Genomic DNA, 23,898 nt, shown 5'->3' on the forward strand with positions numbered 1-23,898 from the left:
CAGGGGGGCCACAGAGATATGGGTGAGAAGCTACTGGAAGCTTCTACCATGTTCAGTAGAGCCAATCCCTGATGGCTCTGAAGATGGACATACTGCTGGCCAAAACTGGGACAGTTAGAGAGGTTGGTAATGCCTCTGTGATAACATATTTAAGTAGAAAATCAAAACAAAGTCGCACAGTTTTTCTTCTAGTCAGAGAAGAGGAGTAGGTGAGAAAATGTGAAGGAAAACAATATGGCGACACCAAGGTCAGTGAAGAAGGAGGGGCAGGAGGTGCTCCAGACACCAGAGCCAAGATTTCTCTGCAGGCCATGGTGAAGACCATGGTGAAGCAGGCTGTCCCCCTGCAGCCCATGGGTCCACGGGGGATGCAGAGATCCACCCATAGCCCATGGGGGAGGTGCCCATGCTGGAGCAGGTGGATGCCTGGAGGAGGCTGTGGTCCAGTGGGAGTCCCAGTGGAGAGAAGGGGCCCTTGCTTCCAGCCTGGAGCAGCCTGTCCTTGGAGGACTGCACCCCATGGAAAGAGAGGCCCACATCACAACAATTTTGAGAGGACTGTGTGCCCATGGGGGGAATTCATGTTGCAGCAGGTGTGGTAGGACTACTGTTCATGAGAGTGGACCCATGCTGGAGAAATTCATGGAGAACTGTCTACCATGGGAGGGACCCCACGGTCTCACAGGAGAATGACTCATCTCCTAGAGAAGTGGAAGAAAATCTTGGTGATGAATTGACCAAAACACTCATGCTCTGTCTCCCTGTGCTGTCGGCAGGAAGGAGGGAGGGGTTAGGGGGAAAAGGGTGTTTTAAGGGCTTATTTTACTTCTCATTATACTCCTCTGATTTTGTTAGCAATAAATTCACTTTGTAATTTTAAGTTGAGCCTATTTTCCCCTTGAAATTTTTTCTCCCAGTCCTTATCTCAATCATGAACCCTTCGTTAAAATTTTTTTCCCCTTCTCCACTGCTCAGCTGTAGCAGAGGATGATGAGTGAGCAACTCTAATGGGTGCCTGGTGTTGGGCCAGTGTTGAACCACAACATATACCTAAATGCAACTTTACCTACAGTCAGTTTTATCAATGCATTTTATATGCAGTAGATAAACAGTCAACCATATCTGTCATCGAAATTTCATTTTTACAGTGTTCTATTACTTGAACACAAAGTTAGTTTCTATGGAGAGTCTATTGGCAGTTTGATTATTTCAAAAACTTATTTTTCAGGTTTAAAAATAACATTCATGGTAGCCTTACATTACACACAAGCCCAACCAATATATACATTATACAATGGTTTAATGGATGCATGCATGTCTGATACAGTGATAATAAATTTACCAAATTCTAATTGTTCACTTTTGTAAACATTTTACAAAAGCATTGTGATTTGCTTGGATGAATACACAGTCCTTGATGGAAGAATTCTTTAGACTGAATCTGTGGTACATTAAAGCTGACAAGATCCGTTCTACATATTCTTTGGACATGATTCCAGCAAGAGAAATAGCATGGTATAAAAAGTATACAGGAAAGATTGTTCTTACCATAACCATCAAACTCTGGAAATTGTAAATACATGCTTAAGTGGTTGAAAAAGTCAAAGTCATAATAATTGTAACCACTCAGAAATTACAGTAAGAAATGTTATACAGTTACATGCAGTTGTCAAAACAATGCATATCTTTCCTTGCCAGTTGGTCAGTCTTTTCCAACAAGGCAGAAAAACTTTGGCATTTTCAGGCGTTGAAAATAATTTTCAAAGTTCATGACAGTCACAGCATTTTCTTTGCAAAAGGTAAACTGTACACCAAGGCTCAGAGGCTGTAAAAACTGGTTCCAAGTGGAAAAAAGTACAAATATCCTGCACATATAGCTTAAAGAACTGCTGGTTCAATAATTTGCTAATAGAATCTTTGTTTTCTTTTTTGCATAGTTCACACATCACTGGGAATGTGACAGGATGTGCTATTTTTGGCAAGAGCAAAAAATGTGATACCTATGTAAGTTGCCATGTTAGACATGCTGGATCCATGCAGAATTCAGGTAGAAGGCTGCTACCTGATGTTATTAGACAGTGAATACTGATGTTGTTTTTGTTGAAGCAGTTCTGTAATAGCCAACAGCTTCTTAAGAACATGCTGTAGAAAAAAATACAAAAAAACAAACAACAAAAAATCCCAGTACAACCCTACATTAGAAACTAGAAAAAAACCAACACCCATCTTGCTTGAGAAGCATCTTCAACATTAACCTACCAGACTTAGAATTAGGTAGTTTAAAATATATTTAAATCCACATCCCCCACACCCGCTCCCCCCAGCTCCAGTTTCACAGTCATGAAGACATTACTTCAAAAGGCAACTGTAAAACAGCGATATGCAATTTATCTGCAGCCATGGAAACCCATTAAGTCTTGCCAACTTAACCTGAGAGTTTGAAAATGAAACAGTTCTATCTGTTAAAAACAATCAGTAAACCAAAAATCTGTTCTTGGATATTTTCCCCATGTGAAAGTGCAGAACTGGGCCAAGAACATGAAAAAAATTCAGGTGGGAAAAAAAAGGTGATAATCAAATTCACTTCTGCACAAGCAGAAGTACCCTCTAACTCTGAAAACCTGGTCATTAAACTTGAACAACTAAAACTGAACTTACAAAACAGGTTGAAAAATTGTATTGCTAATGCACTGTCAGGAGTTCAATAATTTTTTCATTATAGTAGAACTGTGTTCAACTACAAAAGATTGATGATGAACATTAGAGCACTTATAGGTGAAAAAAAGAAAAAAGATTCAAGAGGTTTTTTTATGGAAACCCATGAAGAGAAATTACTCATCTGAAGTAGAAATATAAATGCATTGAGAAAACAGTGTTGCATTTATGACCATTAAGTACTACAGATGCAGGCCTTGTGAAAGAAATTATATCCCTTATCTGTAAGCAATACATATTTATAACTGAAAACTTTTACTATCCTGACTTGCCAGTCTACCCATCATCTTTGCTTTGTCAAGACTAGAAGTAGCTGTGAATTATGAACTTGAACATGATTGATTTTTTCCTCTCATATCCCACTGAAGAGGTAAATTGTAGTAGTTATTAAACTAGATTAGTTTTTAATGGTTCTAATCCAGCATTATCTCATTTTTAATTCCTTGAGCTTTCTTCTGCCAAAGCTAATTGAATACAAATATATTTTCACCATTTGCAAAATTGCCATAAGCGTTCCCAGTAATACCCTTATCAAAAAAAACCAAACATTACTGCCAAAAAATACATTATTTGAGTAAAATCTGCTGAGATTAAATATAGATTTTTCATCTATTTGGGTTTAAATTAACGCCTTTAAAGAGTCAGGATATAGGAAGCTCAGTCTTCAAACCATGACAATAATAAGAAATCTGATTACAAGAAGTTATTTTAAAGCAACTAAGAGTTATTTTTAAAACGATGTCTTCAACATTAGTCATTAAATAGTTTGAGCTGATACTGATTAAATTTAAGGAAGACCATCACTAAGCCAAAAGGCTTTCTATAGTACAACTTCTCCTGTCCCCAAATCATTAGCATTAAAAAGGGAACAGTATTTAAATTATGTCCTGCATAGCACAGTATACTAGTCAAGCATACCAAAACATATTACTGTGCAATAAGTAGGATTGGCAAGTTGAAGTTCATCATAACCAGTAGATCATAGGCAAGTATATTACTTTTTGACACAATGCATGAAGTCATGTAGATTTTTTTCCTCTTAAAAATAAGTTTTCATAAAAGTTGTACACAAGTTTAATATTTGGAACAGAACACTCATTTATAGTATTTTCTGGAGAAGTTCACCATGACTGTTTACAAATGTAATAAATTAGGAAGCAGAAATAAAGTAGTTCTAGAAAGCTATGGAAAGTAAATTTAGCTGTTTAGTTCTCAATTAGATGAGCTAGATCCTAAAACTAGAGATGGTCAGGAGACAGTAATTTCTTGAGTTTAGGCTTCCTTCCTCTAGAAAGTAAAAACATGACCTGGAAACTAAAGAAAAAAAACCCACAAAAAACCAAATCAACAAAAAACAAAAAATAAAAAGCAAACCAATGAATGATCTGCTTTTGCTGGTGGCCAAGTTTGGGGAGGAAGTTGAAAGACTGAGGAGTATTAGGGAAAGTGAAAGGGAAATAGATTGGTGGAGTTCTGCCCTTCCATCCTTGAAGGAGGCCCATCAGGAGTCACAGGAATCCCATACCTCCTACTCTCAGGCAGAAGGAGGAGACCTAGTAGATGAAGGGGAGTGGAAATGGGTTCCTACTTGGAGAGGTAACAAAAATTCCTCCCAACCCCCATCATGTACGCAGGTGCCACTTCAGAATAGGAATGAGGCCCTGGATCTAGAGGGTCAGCTAGATGACAGAAGATGATCTGCCCAGTGAGCCTCCCAATTACACTTCATCTGTCAGATGGATCAACACCTCTAACATTAAAAAGAAAATAAGGGTAGTCGTAGTGGGTGACACACTTCTGAGGGGAATAGAGAGCCCCATATGTTGACCAGACCCATCCCACAGGGAGGTCTGCTACCTCCCTGGGGCCTGGGTAAGGGATATTACTGAAAGACTCCCTGGGCTGATTCAGCCCTCTTATTATTACCCACTGCTGATACTACAGGCTGGCAGTGATGAGATTGAAGAGGAATGTCAAGACAATTAAAAGGGACTTCAGGGCACTGGGTCAAGTGGTTGATAGGGCAGGAGCACAGTGTTCTGCTCAGTCCCTTTGGTGGCAGAGACAAATGATGGAAGGAATAGGAGAGCCCACATTATCAACAAGTGGCTCAAGGGTTGGTATCATAGGCAGAATTCTGGGTTCTTTGCTCATGGGACAACTTTTACGGCACCTGACCTGCTGGAACTGGATGGGATCCATCTCTCTGTTAAGGGCAGAGGATTTTAGCTCATGAACTGGCGGAACTCATTGAGAGGGCTTCAAACTAAGTTTGAAGGGGGAAGGAGATGCAGCTGGGCTATTTGGAAGCAGGCCCAAAGGTTGTAAGCCTGAGTTAGGGGTGAAATCAGTAGCCCAGCTGATGTGCATGTACACTAATACACGCAGCATGGGTAACAAACAAGAAGAGCTGGAAGCCATGGTGTGGCAGCAAAGCTATGATGTGGTTGAAATTGCAGAAACATGGTGAGATGACTCATACAGCTGGAGCGCTGCACTGGATGGCTACAAACTCTTCAGAAGAGACAGGAAATGGAGAAGAGGTGGAGGGGTGGCCCTTTATATTAGGGAGGCTTTTGATGCCATGGGTATTGAAACTAATGAAGTTGAATGCCTATGGGTAAGAATTAAGGGGAAAGCCAACAAGGCTGACATCCTGCTGGGAGTCTGTTATCGTCCACCCAACCAGGAAGAAGAGGTGGACAACTTATTCTATAAGCAGCTGGAGGATGTTTCAGGATCACCACCCCTTGTTCTTGTAGGTGACTTTAAACTACCAGACTTCTGCTAGGAACTTAATACAGCAGAAATGAGTCACTCCCGGAAGTTCTTAAAGTGTGTGGAGGACATATTTTTGTCAAAGCTGGTGAGTGAGCCCATCAGGGGAAGAACTACATTAGACCTGTTGTTTGCAAATAGAGATAGGCTGGTCGGAGATGTGGAGGTTGGAGGCCACTGGGGGTATAGGGATCATGAAATTATAGAGTTCTTTATATTTGGTGAAATCAGGAGGAACAGCAATAAGACTGTTACACTGGACTTCTGGAGGGCACACTTTGGCCTATTTAGGAGACTTATTCAGAGAGTTCCTTGGGAAGCAGCCCTTAAAAACAAAGGAGACCAGGAAAGGTGGGCGTGCTTCAAAACAGAGATCCTGAGGACATAGGAACAAACTGCCCCTGTGTGCTGAAAGATGACTCGACGAGGCAAACATCCAGCCTGGATGGGCAAGGAGCTTTTGAAGGAACTTCAGAATAAAAAGAGGATCTATCATCTTTCGAAGGAGGGTCAGGTCTCTTAAGAAGTATTTAAGGGGATTCCTAGGGCATGTAGGAAAAAATTAGGGATGCCAAAGTTCAGTTTCAACTTAATTTGGCACATTTTGTAAAAGATAATAAAAAATGATTTTACAAATATATTAATGGCAAAAGGAAGGGTAAAAACAACCTTTGTTCTCTACTGGATGCGGGAGGGAACGTAGAAACTGCAGATGAGGAGAAGGCAGAAGTGCTTAACACCTTCTTCGCCTCAGTCTTTAGTGGGAAGACGGATTGTCCTCAGGACAACTGTCCTCCTGGGTTGGTAAATGGTGTCAGGGAGCAGAATGGTCCCCCTGTTATCCAGGAGGAGGCAGTCAGAGAACTGCTGAGCCTCTTGGATGTTCATAAATCTATGGGACCAGATGGGATCTATCCCAGGCTGATGAGGGAGCTGGCAGATGAGCTTGCGAAGCCACTCTCCATCATTTACCAACAGTCCTGGCTTACTGGTGAGGTTCCATATGACTGGAAGCTGGCCAATGTGACACCCATTCACAAAAAGGGTGAGAAGGGGGATCCTGGTAATTATAGGCCAGTTAGCCTGACCTCAGTACCTGGTAAGGTAATGGAACAGTTTATATTGAGTGTCATCATGCAGCACTTACAGGATGCCCAGGGTATCAGACCCAGCCAGCATGGGTTTAGGAGGGGTAGGTCGTGTTTGACCAACTTGGTCTCATTGTACAACCAGGTGACCCGCCTGGTGGATGCAGAAAAGGCTGTGGATGTTGTCTACTTGGACTTCAGAAAGGCCTTTGACACTGTCTCCCACAGCATACTCCTGGAAAAGCTGGCAGCTCGTGGCTTGGAAAGGAGCACTCTTTGCTGGGTTAAGAACTGGCTGGATGGCCAGGCCCAGAGAGTGGTGGTGAACAGTGCTGCATCCAGCTGGCGGCCAGTCACCAGAGGTGTCCCTCACGGTTCTGTGATGGGGCCAGTTCTGTTCAATATTTTTATTGACACCATGGATGAGGATATTGAGCCTTTCATTAGTAAATTTGCAGATGACACTAAGCTGGGAGCATGTGTCGATCTGGTGGAAGGCAGAAGGACTCTGCAGAAAGACCTGGAATGGTTGGATGGATGGGCAGAGTCCAACAGGATTAAGTTTAATAAGTCCAAGGGCCAAGTCCTGTATTTTGGCCACGATAACCCCCTGCAATGCTATAGGCTTGGGACTGTGTGGCTGGATAGTGCCCAGGCAGAAATGGACCTGGGGGTACTGGACATGAGCCAGCAGTGTGCCCTGGTGGCCAAGAAGGCCAACAGCATCCTTGCCTGTATCAAGAATAGTGTGGCCAGGAGGACCAGGGAGGTCATTCTTCCCCTGTCCTTGGCACTGGTGAGGCCACACCTTGAGTACTGTGTCCAGTTCTGGGCCCCTCAGCTTTTGAAGGATGTTGAGACACTTGACACCCTTTGGAGGATGACAACAAGGCTGGTGAGGGGCTTGGAACACAAGCCCTATGAGGAATAACTGAGGGAGCTGGGGTTGTTTAGCCTGGAGAAAAGGAGACTCAGGGGTGACCTTATCACTCTCTACAACTTCCTCAAAGGTGGTTGTAGTCAAGTGGAGGTTGGTCTCTTTCTCCAGGCAGCAACTGACAGAATGAGAGGACACAGTCTTCAGCTGTGCCAAGGGAAATACAGGTTGGATATTAGCAAAAAGTTTTTTAAGGAGAGAGTGATAAAGTACTGGAATTTTCTGCCCAGGGAGGTGGTGGAGTCACCATCCCTGGATGTGTTTAAAAAAAGACTGGACATGGCACTCGGTGCCATGGTTTCAGTGAGGTGTAAGGGCATGGGTTGGACTCGATGATCTTGAAGGTCTCTTCCAAGCTAGTGATTCTGTGAAAAAAAACCCCACTAAAACAAACAAAACAAACCCCCAAAAACTCCAAAAGAGAAAACTTAAAACAAAATACCAAAAAGGCTCCCAAAAAATCCCCAACTCACTGCTTTAAAACATCTTTGGATTTGTTGTATAAATACTTAGTTCATATTTTTGAGCTTCTTTACCTTTACAACTAGCAACCTCCTGGTGAAATTTACATATTTATCACTCATACTGCTGGAGAGAAAAAATTACAAAGGAATCACTATGTTAAACAATAACTCTAGACGTGCTATCTCTATGTGTGATTTTTCTTAATCATCATTGTTTACCTGCATTACACCTCGCTCATTGCTAAGTGTCCGAAGTTCATCTGAATGAGCCACACACATCTCATGCAAGGCTGCCAGATAACGAGATAAGTCAGTTCTAGAGTAATCTGTAGTGTCTGGAAGCTCAGGAACATTCTTTAACAAAAATTATGAGAACAGACTTAGAATGGTGAATAGCCAGGCATAAAAGAAATTAAATTACAGTTCTACACATCCGCCAACAGTTGTTTTGATACTGCAAGCACCACATTTTTCTTCACAATTAAGTCTTCTGTCCATGCTAATACAAATTATTTATTTCCTCCTCTCCACAATGATCTATTTTATGAAGACAAATTATGGTTACACATTTCCCATAGAGAGATTACTGATTATACAGTAATTCCTGTTCCTAATTGGAGGGTTTGATGCTGCTATGCTGTCTCTGAACTGTATAGAAAGATACTGAGAAAAAGAGATTCATATCATATCTTCCCCCCAAATGAGGGGGATCCATCTATTACATGTTCGTTGTTTTGTATTTTTTTTGAAATTTAAATCAGGCAATAACAACAGCAAAAATGGACATCAAAAAATCCCCAAACTATCAAGTCAGAAAATCCACTAAAAAAATAATGTACAGTAATTTCACGCGTATAAGGCGCACCTTTTTGACTAAAATTTTGGTCCAAACCCGGAAGTGCGCCTTATACTCCGGAGTGCCTTATATATGGACAAAGTTTGGAAATTTGCCAACCCAAAAGTGTGAACTGCGAGCCAAAACGCGCCGGCCAAAGGCCTCGGCGCGGGGGGGGCACATCTAGCGCGGGCCTGCGGGGCTCAGCACGTGTCCTGGTTTGGAGGACAGGTGTCTGCTAAGAAAGGCGGGAGCCTCTCTTTGAAATGGAGAATGTAAACCCCCTCCCTCCAAATTATTATAATTTTGAAATTAAGGGGCTCTCAGGCAAAGATGTAAAATTAGGAATAGCAGTTCTTTACTAGGAAAATTAAGATAGAAATACAGTACTACAAAGAAACAAACCTCATACACTGACAAAGTGTCTTGGGTTACAATACAGGATGTGATCAAAGTATCTATTCTATCACTGTCTGTTGTGACTAGGTGGAGCAGTGATCTTTATCTCTGTGGGAGATACTCTGCTAATGAGCCATCCAGTGAAACCAGTAGGGCATTGTTCTTTATCTTTCCACCCCTCATCCTTCCTCCAGGGAGGTATCTTCTGCTAATGGCTCATTCAGTCCCACTGTGTGACTGATAAAATTACTTCATCCCATTGAGAGTTGCTCCAGCCAGGGGGGAGAGCCAAGTCTTTCTTACCTAGATAAAAACTGAAATTCTAGGACACCGAGTAGCCCTTTCTCTACTGGACTCTAGAAAAAAATAAGATTTGTCCACATCACTACTAGACCTCTGGAAGGAAACTGCACCTTCTGCAAGACCACTGCTTCAACTAAACCACATCTGTCACTGCAAGAAGACTGCAGCCACTATTTAATCAAACTGCTACCAACACCCTGCCTGACGGGGTGTCACGTTGTACTCTGACTTTGTAAGGGTTTGGAGTTTGTTTCTTTGTAGTACTGTATTTCTATTTTAATTTCCCTAGTAAAGAACTGTTATTCCTAATTCCCATATCTTTGCCTGAGAGCTCCTTGATTTCAAAATTATAATAATTTGGAGAGAGGAGGTTTACATTCTCCATTTCAAAGAGAGGCTCCTGCCTTTCTCAGCAGACACCTGTCCTCCAAACTAAGACACAAAGTCAGAGTACAACCTGAAACCCCATCAGGGTGACACCTGTCAGTCAGGATGTTGGTAGCAGTCCTGTTAAATGGTGGCTACAGTCCTCCTGCAGTGACAGATGTGTTTCAGTTGAAGCAGTGGTCTTGTAGAAGGGTACAGCCTCCCTCCAAAGGTCCAGTGATGATATGGAAAAAAAGTCTGGTTTTCCTCTGGAGTCCAGGGAAAAGAGGGCGACTTGGTGTCCCAGAATTTCAGTTTTTATCTAGGTAGGAAAGGCTGGGCTCTTCCCCCTGGATGGAGCAACTCCCAATGGAATTAGGTAATTTTATCAGTCACATAGTGGGACTCAATGGGGCATTAGCAGAAGATAACTCCCTGGAGGTCGGATGGGGGGTGCAAAGACAAAGAACAATGCTCTACTGGTTTCAATGGATGGCCCATTAGCAGAGTATCTCCCACGGAGATAAGGATCAGTGCCCCACCTGGTCACAACACATGGTGATAGAATAGATACTTTGATCACATCCTGTATTGTAACCCAAGACAGCATGGCTGGCACAATTGTTAGTAATTCGTTACTTTGTTGCGCACGGATGCTCACTGCAAAAAAAAGTGCGCTTTATATTCCAGTGCGCCTTATATATGGACAAAGTTTGGAAATTTGCCGACACCCGGAAGTGCACCTTTATGCTCCGGTGCGCCTTATACTTGTGAAATTACTGTAATTAAAGCAGTAGATTAATCAGTTATTCTAAAACCTAACAATTCTTCAAGTCCTCATGTATAATCTACCATTTAAAGAAAAACAACAGTATATCACAATATGCAGAAGTTGCCATCTAACCATAAAAAGGTGACATATGGTAATCTATCTGAATGACACACTTCAAAACAGTAATTGTTATAGATTATCAAAATAGTCTGAGATGTTTTCTAGGTCACTTTTAATGGATTAATTCAGAAATAATAAGATAGGCATGTTTCTTTCATCTTCTTTTTCCCCATAAATTATTGGTTTAAACATAAACATATACACATACACAAGCTCCTAACTTATTATAGCTATCATACACAAAATACTAATGGTTTCAAACTGAACTGCAACTATTATTTTCTTTTAAACTACAATATCCAGAATTCATGCAGTCAAGCATTTGGTTATGTATAACTAAAATAGAACACAATATTTTTAAAAACTTCAATTTTTTCAATCTCAGGTCAAAATCTTATGACAAGTTACACATAAGATTTTCTATATTTTAAAATATTTTTTAGAAGATTTTTATTTTTGTCTGAAAGCCCTAATCCTTGAGGACAAGCTCAAATAGATCTCATGTCTACAACAGTACTTTCTAACAGGACATTTGATTGGTTTTAATTCTGTGCAACAGGCCAGCAATCTGCAGTTCCTCAACATGCACAAGAAAAATATTTCAGTAACAATCATTCAAAATTGTGAGAAAGCTGATGCATTTTTGAACTAGTTAACAAGAACTATAAAGAATTTTAACTCACCATGTTGCTATACAACTTGCAATTTTTCTTTTTAAACCACTTACCCCAAGTTCATCTAAAAACATGATCATGCGATGTTTGTTACTCTTGATGAATGGATTTACCCCCTCCATATATGGCTCCTGGTAATTTTTAAAAGTATTTATTAGAACAAATTGATACTGATTTAACAGCCATACCTGAAGTGAACATATTATAACAGAGACAAATGACACTGCAAAACAAATGTGTCATCTTTTTCAAGTGAATTTATGATGACTGGTATACAATCATTCAAAAGATTACAGTAATTTCACGAATACAAGCCGCAGTAATTTGACAAAAATTTTGGTGGAAACCCGGAAGTGCGGCTAATAGTCGGGGGCGGCTAATATGTGAATAGTTTTCTGACATTTACAACCCCAGACGTGCCAGCCAGGGCGCCGAGCCAAGCACCGGCCAGTAAAAGCCGGCATTCCACGATTGTTACAGTGTTACTGTGTTGCCCTGGCTCCCTGCAGGAAGCACGGGGGACGGGGAGAGAGGCGGGAGAGCTCTCTTTCCTCCTCTGACGCGGTTCGGGGAGGACGGGGGGGGGGGGGGGGGGGGGGGCGCGCGCTGCCATTGCCGCGGCCCGGGGAGGACGTGGGGGGGGCGCCGCCATTGCTGCGGCCCGGGGAGGACGGGGGGGGGCACGCCGCCATTGCCACGGCCCGGGGAGGACGGGGGGGGGGGCGCGCCGCCATTGCCACGGGCCGGGGAGGACGGGGGGGGGGGGCGCCGCCATTGCCGCGGCCCGAGGAGGATGGGGGGGGGGGCGCGCCGCCATTGCCGCGGTCCGGGGAGCCAACGGGGGCCCTGCGCCGCCATTGCCGCGGCCCGGGGAGGACGGGGGGGGGGGGGGCGCCGCCATTGCTGCGGCTCCGGGAGCCGACGGGAGCCCCGCGCAGCCATTGCCGCGGCCCGGGGGGGGGGGGGGGGAAGTGCGCGCAGCCATTGCCGCGGCTCGGGGAGGAGGCGGGGTGCTTTGTCTGCGCCCGCCGCCGGCGCCACGGGCGCGGGAAAGCTCCGTCCCCGCCCGCCGCCGCTGCCGTAGGAGCGGGGGAAGCTCCGTCCCTGCCTGCCACCGCGGGGCAGCGCCGACCCGGGGTGACCGAGCCCAGTGGCAGCGGCGGCCGGCCCCGAGCGGCAGCACCGGGCTGGGCCACCTGGCCCCGTTGGCAGCCCCTAGCGGGCCGAGCCTGCACAGCCTTAGCTCAGCCAGTAAACCCCGCCCTCCCGCGGTTCTGTTACTAATTGCACGCGGGTCCTCGCTGCGAACGACAGAGCGGCTTATATTCGGGTGCGGCTTATCTATGGACAAAAACCGAAATATTTGCCAACACCCAGAGATGCGGCTTATACTCAGTGCGGCTTGTATTCGTGAATTTACTGTACACTTTTTTCTGCTCCAGATGGATTGTGAAATTGTTTATATATGCATTGTGTCATGAAATGTTATATTTCTGAACTACTGAAAATGGAATTTTTTCATTGCAGCTATAAAATGAAGAAAAAACTTTCAGAGGTAACAACATCAGCAGCATCAACATCAGGACATAATTGCCCTCCTTTTTGTTCTTTTATTAGTGCTAAAATTCCAAGTTGTGTTAGACAAATAGCATTATAATGGGAGCCTGAAATTTCTTTCTTTCATTATGCTTAAGTCAACAGATTTTTATTGTTCAACCATATTGTGACTTGGGAACCAGAACAGGCCAATTATTACTGGCATTCTTTTAGTGATGCAAAAGAAAGTTTATTAAAAGCTGAGGCTTTAAAAGGAAACTTGTAAAACTGATTTACAAAATTATGTCAAGCAGTATGAAAACAAGTACAAATAAAAGGGGTGTTTCAAAATGCTGTACCAACAGAAAATACTGGTCTAAAGAATAAATAAAGAAAAAGTGTGTGTGTCTGTGTGTGTGTGAGCCAGAGGTTGGTAGTTGTTAATATGTTTCCAAATTAAAATACTCTATATCCAGGCTGGAAGTTTAGTCCTAATTGGTCTCAATTTGAAAGTTAATTATTACATATCGTATATAGAAGAACATGGATGTGGAATGTATTTCAAGGTTCTGTACAGAGGCATACCAATATTACTGAAAGATGTCTCCCCATTTTGACATGAAATAATCAATGTAAATGCAAAAAGGCTCCCATCATCTCCATCAGGCAAATGATTCATACTTCTTGAATAAATTCTTTCTAATCACAGATTTCTACTCTAGCATTTCTCAGTTGTCTTTTTGAGATGGATATTCCTAAAGAAAATTTACTCATTTTGCCATCACATAGATGTTTTCTTTGCGGAGGGATGGCTGCTTGCCTCTCCTCTCCCACTTTTCCAACTCCAACACTCATCTTTTTGACTAAGGGAAGCCAGAAGCCATGGTGGTTTTGGATTTTAGCAAAGCTTTTGATACTCTCTCACAGTATCTTTCTGGATATAATATCCAGCACACAGCTAGAAAAGTCCATAATACATTATGTGAGTGATTGGCTAATGGGCCAGGCTCAAAAGACCATAATAAATAGGGTTATAATAAAATCAGGCTGGCAGCCAATCATCAGTGAGGTTCCTCAGGGCTCAGTTTTAGGGCCAGTGGTCTTTAATGTTTTTATAAATGATCTGGACACAGGAATCGAGCATACATTAAATTTTGCTGATGATAAAGTAGGAGGAGCTGTGGACTCCATCAAGGGTAGAAGCCTTACAGAGTGATCTGGATAGACTAGAGAGCTGCGCAATCACCAACCATATGAAATTTAACAAGGGCAGGTACTAGATTCTGCACCTGGGATGGGGTAATCCTGGCTATACATATAAATTGGGAGACAAAAGGCTGGAGAGCAGTCACACAGAAAGGGACCTGGGGTCCTGGTTGATGTCAAGTTGAATGAGTCAGCAGGCCCTGGCAGCCAGGAGGGCCAACCATGTCCTGGGGTGCATCAGGCAGAGCATCGCCAGCTAGTCAAGGGAGATGATTGTCCTGCTCTGCTCTGAACTGGTATGGTCCCACCTCAAGTGCTGTGTGTAGTTTTGGGTGCCTCAATATAAAAAGGACATCAAACTATTAGAGTATGTCCAGAGGATGGTAACCAAGACATTGAAAGACCTCGAGGGCAAGAGTGGCTGAGGTCAGTTGGTTTGTTCAGCTTAGAAAAGGCTGAGGGGTGAGCTCATCATAGTCTACAACTTCCTCAAGGGGGGCAGTGAGATGCTGATCTCTTCTCTCTGGTGACTAGCAATAGGACATGAGAAAATGGAATGAAGCTGCATCACAGGTAGTTCAGACTGGACATTAGGAAAAGATTCTTAACTGAGAGGGTGGTCAGTCACTGGAACAGTCTCCCCAAGGAAGCAGTCACGGCACCAAGCCTATCACTTCAAGGACAATATGGGTGCTACCCTTAGTCATATGATTCACTTTTAGGTAGTCCTGCGGGGAGCATGGAGTTGGACTTGATGATCATTCCCTTCCAACTTGAGATATTCTATGATTCTATGACTACTAGAGTATGACTACTACCCTTTTTGACATCGACAGACAGAAAAAAAGAGTTCACATACTTCCACTGTTGTCTTTGAAATGAATGTCTGAGTTTATCTGATCTCATAGCATAAAAATATGGTTACATCACTCTATAATGCGTACTAGCATGGCCATTAATTTATCAGTTATTTTAATATGTCACTGTTGTTGTTCATACTACCAGATTGAAAATCTTTATGGTAAGTACCAAATCATTCACATAAGTTTCTAGATGACTCATTCTGAAATTATTGACTCTTCTTTCCAAATTTGCCATACTTTATGATACTGCTCTAGGTTAAAACAATACCCTGTTGAGCTCCAACTAAAGAGGATAGAAAAAAAATTGCAGGAATAAAGCCTCCTTGCTAATAAGACACCCAGGTCACACATAAGGATTTGCATAAGAATAATACAGACAAAATCTGTTTCTGTTAACATGAACATGGCAATCTTCTAGACCGTTCTATGTAAAATTATATTCACCTTAGCTCCAAATTCAACCAGATTTGCTAAATTCTGCACAGACTTGGCAACCAGTGTCAGCGTTCTTGCAGCAGTAGGGGAAGGAGAATCTGATAGGAATAGAAATTAGAAAGTTACTGACCATTTAATTTAAAACCTCCAGTAGTCACAAGAAAATTCCCTTCCACAATTTGTTATCATGGAATTTAATACTTTAAATGCTGTAAGAGAACTGCATATGAAAAATTTCCCATGATCAAGTAAACTGTTGGTATTTTAGTAACTATGCCCACAGTAAACTTCAATATGCATATATAACTGTCTAAGACAACTCACAGAGCAGAGACTCCAAAGTGAGTTACCTCCCCTTAGTTTTAACCACTCCCCTTTGATCAATAAGGAGAGTCAAATGCAAGAAGATATAAGTGAAAAAATAACAGTTTACTAAAAATAAAACAGCAACAACTAAGATAACAGCAATAACCACTAGATACAAAGGTGCTGAGTCATGTCCTCCCCCTGGGAACAGAGAAAACAAGGTAGCAGAGAAGCCCCCTCCTCCTAAGATGGAAGTCACTGTGGCAGCCCATTGGTCCAGGGGACAAAGACAAGATGGCAGAGAAACTCCCCTTCTCCCAAGATGGTGGCCTCTGTATCAGCCCATGTGGCCCAAAGGACAAAGACAAGATGCCAGAGAAGGCCCCTATGGTGGACCACACACCCAAGAGAGAGAACAAAGGAAAACAACACGGTAAACAAGCCTCCGCGGTTTCAGAACACTCCCTACCCCCAAAACAACAACCTACAGCGAGGAGGGACAAAACAAAACCTGGAAAAAACTATTTTTGTCCAAAAGGCTCTGATGCTGCCAAAATACTGAAAGAAAATTTCCAGTATCTGCAGGTCTGATCCCTCCTCAGAATGGTGCAGCTGGAACTGTGGGCAGTGGTTTGAAAAACTTCTGGAGAGCAGGTCTGACCGTTCCTTGGCACAGCATGGCTTGAAATGGGGGCGGCTGCTGGAAAAACCCTTGGAGAGCAAGTCCAACCCCTCCTTGGCACAGGGTAGGCAGTAGCAGTGAAGGTATGGTGAAATTCTCCTAAGCCCAGGATGAGCATAAGAGCTCCTGCCTCCTGCTGCCTCACAGGAGTTGGCAAGTGGCAGACAAACAACCCAACAGGCAGCGAAGGTGTTGCAACATCTGCTCCAAAACAGCTTCGGATTGTGAAATGCAGCTTCTCAGGTTGCCCCATTACAGCAAGGAAGTATGTTAGAAAATTTGCTCCACAAAGAAAAAGAGCCCCGTTAGTTTGTTTGGCTTTGAGTTGGTTTTTTTTTGTTGTTTTGTTTTGTTTTTATTAACAGCTCTAACAACCCTATATAAAGTCCATATACTTACCTTAGTGAAAGTCAAGAATATTATCTGGACTTCTAAACATGACTAACATTTACAGACAAGCTTAAAAGGGATTACACAAATTTATGGATAACAACTTCATTTATAGCTAAAGACACAGTGGTCTCAATGCAGTCCCCAAATTAGAAAATAATATAATCTGAAGATTAGAAAAATAAATAAAGAAATTATAGGAAAGATGTGTGCTACTGTCTTTACAAACAATTCCATGGGTGAAGGTATGGGTGTTAATGTCATTGAAATGACTCTCAATGTCTCTACCAACTTCAAGCCACAGGTTTGTTACAGAACCCAGACAGTTTGACTCCTGAAACAGACAAGTGGGTCTGCACAAACCTGAGTTTCTGAACTTTAAGGAAAATGCCAGGTTCAAGGGGGAATATGTGATAGGCGGTTTGCGAAGACTATACTTTCCTAGTACCTCAGCCACTGGCGAAAGGAAGAGGGCAACATGCGGCCAGGATTTTAGGATAAAAGGAGGTTGAGTCCTCCAAAACCTCAATAGAGAAAACCCCACGGGCATGTGCCCCAGTGGACTCTCTCCCTTTCTTCGAATAAAGTTGCAGGACTCCTCTGTCTCCTTTATGGACACTGGCTTTTCATAGCGTGATTTTCCGTACAAGATGGGAGCTCTTGTCTGAAATCCTTCCACCTTCTGGGGCCGGCACATGGCAAGAGGAGCTGGAGGTGTACCTCTGCTGCTCTTTAGGTGACCAGTTCCCTTTGATGCTGGCCATCACTGGGCGATTGATTGGGTTCCTGAGACTGTCCAGGAGACAGATGAGAGGCTGACCAGGGGGGTCTGTGAAGAGCCTACAGGAAAGGACAACTGGAAATCTCACTGGTGAGCACAATGGAAACTTTGGGGAGTAAAACACGGCAGTGAGAGGAATGACAGATTTGTCTTTACAAACAAGCTGTGGGTCTGCTGGTAGATAAGACTAGCACTGGGAGATAAAAGAAACAGTGGAATGGATTCCACTGATTGATGAATGGGAAAAGATATTTGCCTTTACAAACCAACTGTAGGTTTGCTGATAAATGAAGCTGGTTATTGAAAGATGAAAGAAGCAATGGGGAAAAACTAAGAATTTTATAAGAATTAAAAATTAAAAGAGAGGGTTATACATTAGAGGGGAATCTCAGGTATCAGGCGTTCTGGGAAATCTGTACCTCTCAAGCACCAAAAATTTGAGAGATCCCAGGTGAATGCCCCATGGCCTCTCCCTTTATTCAAATAAAGTAAAAGGACTCCTCTGTCTCCTTTTTGGACATAAACCTCTGGTGTTTGTGGATTAATTTTCCTGACAATTTGGGAGATCTCATCTGGGATATTTCCACCGTTTGGGGCGACAGGCAGTAAGTGGAGCTGAAGGCCCACCTCACCCAGTTTCGGTGATCAGCTCCCCTTGGTGCCAGTTGGCACCAGGCAATCGACTGGGTTCCCGAGACTGTCCAGGAGACAGATGAGATGCGGACCAGGGAGGTCCATGAACAGTCCACAGGGAAGGACCACTGAAAATCTCACCAGTGAGTAAAATGGGATATTCAGGAAGTAAACCTGGGAGGGCACCCATGGAGGGTTGCAAGGATAAAACTGGGAAGGGGCCCCAGGCAAAAGGGATGATGATCCCAAAATATCTCTTTTGGAATCCCTGGAAGAATGTGGAGTTGGTTTACACATTCTCACAGAAGTAATTAAGAATATAGATGCCCAAAGGGGGCAATAAGGGGATTTGTGAAAGGGTCTTGACAACAGTGGATGGACTGAGAGTGTTTGTGTGTTGGAACAAAATTGGTTGAGTGGGAGTGTGGAGAGATATGGGTGAGGAAAGGAGAGCCAGGACAGAGCGCAGAGGTGCGGGACTGGGAGCATGGGCTGGGGGCCTGTGGGGCTGCTGGGACTCAGTGCCGGGCAGTGCCTGACCCTGCCACCCCTGAGCAGGGGCAGCAGTAGCTGCTGGCCTCCAAGAGGTTGTGGGACACCCGGGCCCCATGAGGCTGCGGGATGCCCCGGCTGCCTGTGATGCTGCTGGCTGTGCCCTCTGGGATCGCCAGTAGGAGAGGAGCCACATTTAGACTTCAACAGGACAGGGACCAACTCTGGACTACGGTGTATGATAAAGAGAGGGAGAACAAGGATGAAGGAATATCCGGGAAATGCAGATTTTACGTGAAAAGATTAGGATTCTCTTTTAAGGATTTTGTGAGTTTTGCTGGAAAATAAAAGTAACACGGGAACGGCCGTGAGAGTTTGCTGAATGTATGAGATGGGTTTGAAAAGCATGACTTTCTGATTATTCCTAGTTGTGATTGTGGTTTGCTAGGAGGGGATTTGATGGCTGGAGTTGGGAATGCGAGTTAGTGTTGTGGGGAGTAATGGGGAGGCTAACGTTGTGAATGCTGGAGTAAACCCAGAGGTGTGAGTAGTCCCAAGGGAATATGGAAAACTGCATATGGAGCCATATTACTCTGAGGTAACCTGGACAAGTGGTGTCTAAAAAGCAATACCCTGTTTCAAGGGAAGGAATGAAGGGGTTGCAACCTGTTGCTAAGCTAAGGGTGGGTCTTTTGGAACTGTGTATGTCCCCTTATAACACTCTGATCCTGATCAAACCCAGGCACTCCATAATCCTAGATCCTTATACCATCTTGAGCTGGGTTCCCTCCTCACACTGGTGCTATTCAGTACTTGATTTAAGGGATGCTTTCTGGGAGTGCTCGATTACAGAAGATAGTAAACAGTATTTTGCCTTTGAGTGAGAACAGGAGGAAGAAGGGAAAATGATAAAACAACAATTGACATGGACAGTACTCCCTCAGGGATATACAGAGTCACCGGTTTTGTTTGGGCAAGCTTTGCAGAAAATATTGAGAGTTTACTCCACCCTCAGGAGTTAAGTTGTTGCAGTATGTGGATGATTTGCTCTTATCAGGGGAACAGGAAAAGGGTTGAAGGGGCTACTATAAGGCTGCATAATTTTCTTGCTAAAAAAGGACTTATTGTCCAAAAAGAAGGTGCAGTTGGTAGAAAAGAAGGTGAAATATTTGGGACACATTCTGACTGAAGGGTTACGGTGTATTGATTTAGAAAGAATACAAGGGATTTTAGAAGTGCCATTACCCCAGACAAGAAAAAAGGAGTTACGGCAGTTTTTAGAGTTGGTGGGGTACTGCAGAGTATGGATTGAGGATTTTACTGTTGTGGCCAGACCTTTATATAACTTTTTAACCCAAGACAGTCCTAAAGTGGTGGTATGGACACCAGAAGGAGAGTACAGCTTTAGAAAATTAAAAGACAAATTGGTTAATACCTCAGTCTTAGCTCTTCCAGATGCAGAAAAAGAATTTCAACTAAATGTGGATTTTAAACAGGGTCATGCTAAAGGAATTTTGGTGCAAGAGCATGGGGGAACACAGAGGCCTGTTGCTTATTTTTCTAAGTTGTTAGACCTGGTGACCAGAGGCTGGTCACATTGTCTACAGAACTGTGCAGCCACAGCTCTGATGGTGGCTGAGGCACAAAAGCTGACAAGAGGAGGGTATCTGATTGTTAAAGTTTCACATCAGATTAAAGCTTTGTTAACTCAGAGAGCCTCTAAGTGAATGACCAGCACTTGGTTATTACAGTATGAATCTTGTTTAATGGAACTGGAGGATTTAAAATTTAAAAGTAGGAAAGGGTTTTAACCTGGGCTAGAGAAGATTTATGAGATACTCCCTGGCCTGAGGGAGAAAATGCATTCATTTATGGGTCTTCAAAGGTGGTAGAAGGGGAACTATTTACAGGATACTCTATCATGAATGGAAAGCAATTAAAGGAAAGGGGAAGTTACCACCCGCTTGGTCAGCTCAGACAGCAGAGCTGTACGTGCTTGTGAGAGCCTGTGAATTACACTGGGACAAGATAGTGAATATTTTTACTGATTCTAAATATGCATATGGGGTGATACATGCATTTGGGAAACTATAGGAAGAATAAGGTTTATTAACCAGCAAGGAGAAAAAGCTAGCTTGGGAGAGCTTAATTTCTCATCTATTGGAGGTGGTGAATTTACCAAAAGGGGTGGTAATTACACACGTCAGGGAACACCAAGCAGGGTGCTTGGAGGAGGCAACAGGCAACCGACTGGCTGATGAAGAAGCTCGGAAAGATGCATTGTTGCCAAAAATCTCTAAGATCTTTACCTTGCTCCCAGTAACTGCACCGCTGCCAGAGAAACTGTCTTTTCCACCAGAGGAACTTGAGATACTTAAAAAGAGTGGGGCAGAGGAAAGAGGGGATTACAAGGTTTACAAGGGATGGTAAGCAGTGGATACCAAAAGCTCCGGCGGCCTTACAAATGTTAAAACAACTTCATGAAGGGAGTCATTGGGGCTCCTGAGGACTAGCAGAAGCCTTCCTCAAAATGTATGCTGCTGTGGGTCTTTTTACTCCGGCAAAGTGAGCTATTGAGGGTTGTTTGATTTGTGCTAAAACCAATAACAAGGTTACAAAGAAACTTGCCAGGGGAGGGAGGCCTTGAGCTGTACATCCCTTCCAGAGATGCCAGGCAGATTTTACTAAAATGCCCCGAGCGGCAAGATTTAAATATCTTCTGGTAATAGTATATCAGTTAACAGGGTGATCAGAAGCACTTCCAGCCTTTTCAACAACTACAGGAACAGTTGTTAAAGTATTTTTGGAACAAATAATTCCAAGATATGGGATTGTAGAAGCAATAGACTCAGATAGGGGAACTCATTTTACAGGGAAAACACTTTGAGGAGTCATGACTGCTTGGGGGATACAATGGAACCTCCATATACCCGGGCACCCCCAGAGTTCGGGCCTGGCTGAGAGGATAAATGGAGAAATAAAGAAACACCTTCTGAAGCTGGAGATAGAAACGAAGATGCTGTGGGTACAGTTCCTGCCCCTGGCTTTGGCAAGAATAAGGGCCAGACCCAGGAGAGATATTCAATTAGCTCTCTTTGAACTGATGTTTGGAATTCCTTACCCTCGTAATTCTCAGTCTACTGGAGGATGGGGGGGGTAGAGATAAGTGATGTATATTTAAAACAATATGTGGCCATGTGCTGGTTTTGTATTGAAGTTGCTTAGGAAGAAGATATACTCCGAGGTTTTTTTTTTATGGAAACTTTGTCTGTGAGTTGATAAGACCAATTGGAGGCAGATCAAATAATTGACAGTTTGGAAAACTACAGCAATTTCATGACTATAAGGTGCATCGGATTATAAGGCGCACTCCCGGGTGTCGGCAAAATTCCGAACTTTTGCCGATATATAAGGCGCACCAGACTATAAGGCGCACTTCTGGGTTCGCGGGAAAATTTTAGTCAAAAGGGTGCGCCTTATAGTTGTGAAATTACTGTATGTTAGTTAATTGGGATGCTGACCCTTCTACAAGAGAAAAGGAAAAAGTAAAGATGATCCAGTTTTGTATAGAACGGGGAAAAACAAATAAGATCTGACCATGTTCACTGGCCCAGATATGGCTCTTTTAAAGCTTAGATTTGCCAGGCTTTAAACAAATTTGTAAATTCAAAAGAAAAAGAAAAAAAAAAAAAAGAAAGAAACGGGGACCCTCTAGATACATTGCCCCCTCCTTTCCCGCTTGCTCCCGCACCGTTCAGAGCTGCGCCACTCGCCCCAGCCCCAGAGTACCCCCTTGTTCCAGCCCTGAAATTCCCGACAGCGCCAGCTGTTCCTCCTGCTATGGTTCCCGCCCCAATCCCACAGCCACCCCAGTTGCCCGTTCCCAACTGTCTGCACTGGACATCGCCGCTCCAAATCACGCGGCCACCTGTGCCCCAGTCTGGTTTCTGCCGAAATACTCTGCCCCCTCAGCGGTTCCGGTAGCAGTCCCCTCCTACACCCCCTCCCCATCCTTGAAGGACTCAGGATTGCTGCCTCAGCTGTCCAAGATGCCTCTTCTCTTAAAGGGGAAGTGCCATACCATCTAAAGCCTGTAATAACTTTAAAAATGGGTCCCCAAAGGGAGGAATTAGAATTTGTGGTTGACTCAGGGGCAGAAAGAACCTGCCTATTAAAAACCCCAAAAGGCTGCAGTATAAGTAAAGACACTGCACAAGTAACAAGTAAAAAAAAAGATTTCACAGAGTCTATCATTAAAGATGAAATAATTGAGGGGGAAATAAAAATTTGGTTGGGAGATGTCTTATTAGTTCCTGGGGCAGGCAGTAACATACTAGGGAGGGATTTACAGGTAAAGTTAGGAAGAGGGGTGATACCAGAAGAAGGAAATGGGGGGGGGGGTGGGTATTGACCCCATCAGGGTCACAATTAAGAGAAAAAAAAGTCCCATACGTGTACATCAGTACCCTATGTCCTTAAAAAAACAAAAAAACCCTTAAAACCAATAATAAGGGGACTAATAAAGGATGGGACATTAGAACCTTGTATATCTCCTCATAATACCCCTATTCTGCCAGTAAAAAAGCCTAATAAAAAATATACAGTAGTTTCACGAATACAAGCCGCACCATTTTGACTAAAATTTTGCTCCCACACTGGAAATGCGGCTAATACTCAGGAGTGGCTAATATATGAATAATTTTCTGACATTTACAACCTCAGAAGTGCCAGTCAGGGTGCTGAGCCGAGTACCTGCTAGTAAAAGCCGGCATTTCGCGATTGTTACAAATTGTTACTCTGTTGCGCCGCGGGTGGAGCCTGGTTCCCTGCAGGCAGCACAGGGGGCGGGGGGAGAGGCGGGAGAGCTCTCTCCTTCCCTCCTCTGCCGCAGCCCGGGGGAGAGACGGGGGGGCCCCGTGCCGCCATTGCCGCGGCCCGGGGGGAAGGCGGGGGCCCCGTGCCGCCACTGCCGCGGCTCGGGGAGGCAGTGGGGGCCCCGTGCCGCCATGGTCGTGGCTCGGGGAGGCGACGGGGGCCCCGTGCCGCCATGGTCGTGGCTCAGGGAGGCAGTGTGTGTCCCGTGCCACCATCACCGCGGTTCGGGGAGGAGGCGGGGGGCTCCG

The 23,898-nt window shown here is 43.8% G+C and overlaps 1 protein-coding gene across 3 annotated transcripts in view; it reads right to left on the reverse strand.

The window, feature by feature from the left end:
- Positions 1-376: 376 nt before the first annotated feature.
- The window catches only part of LOC117005018 (ras GTPase-activating protein 1-like), a 175,036-nt gene continuing 151,514 nt past the window's right edge, over positions 377-23,898 (reverse strand). For 2 of the 3 annotated variants that reach the window (XM_033076234.1, XM_033076233.1), the window contains exons 22-25: positions 15,501-15,589; positions 11,505-11,582; positions 8,202-8,336; positions 377-2,142 (exon numbers count right to left, since the gene is read on the reverse strand). In XM_033076234.1, the coding sequence (XP_032932125.1) occupies positions 2,059-2,142; positions 8,202-8,336; positions 11,505-11,582; positions 15,501-15,589 (386 nt within the window). In that variant the 3' untranslated portion in view covers positions 377-2,058. The remainder of the gene's footprint in view (positions 2,143-8,201; positions 8,337-11,504; positions 11,583-15,500; positions 15,590-23,898) is intronic. The other variant, XM_033076235.1, reaches the window with a different exon arrangement.

This window comes from Catharus ustulatus, chromosome W (assembly GCF_009819885.2).
Source record: "Catharus ustulatus isolate bCatUst1 chromosome W, bCatUst1.pri.v2, whole genome shotgun sequence".
Lineage (NCBI taxonomy): Eukaryota > Metazoa > Chordata > Aves > Passeriformes > Turdidae > Catharus > Catharus ustulatus.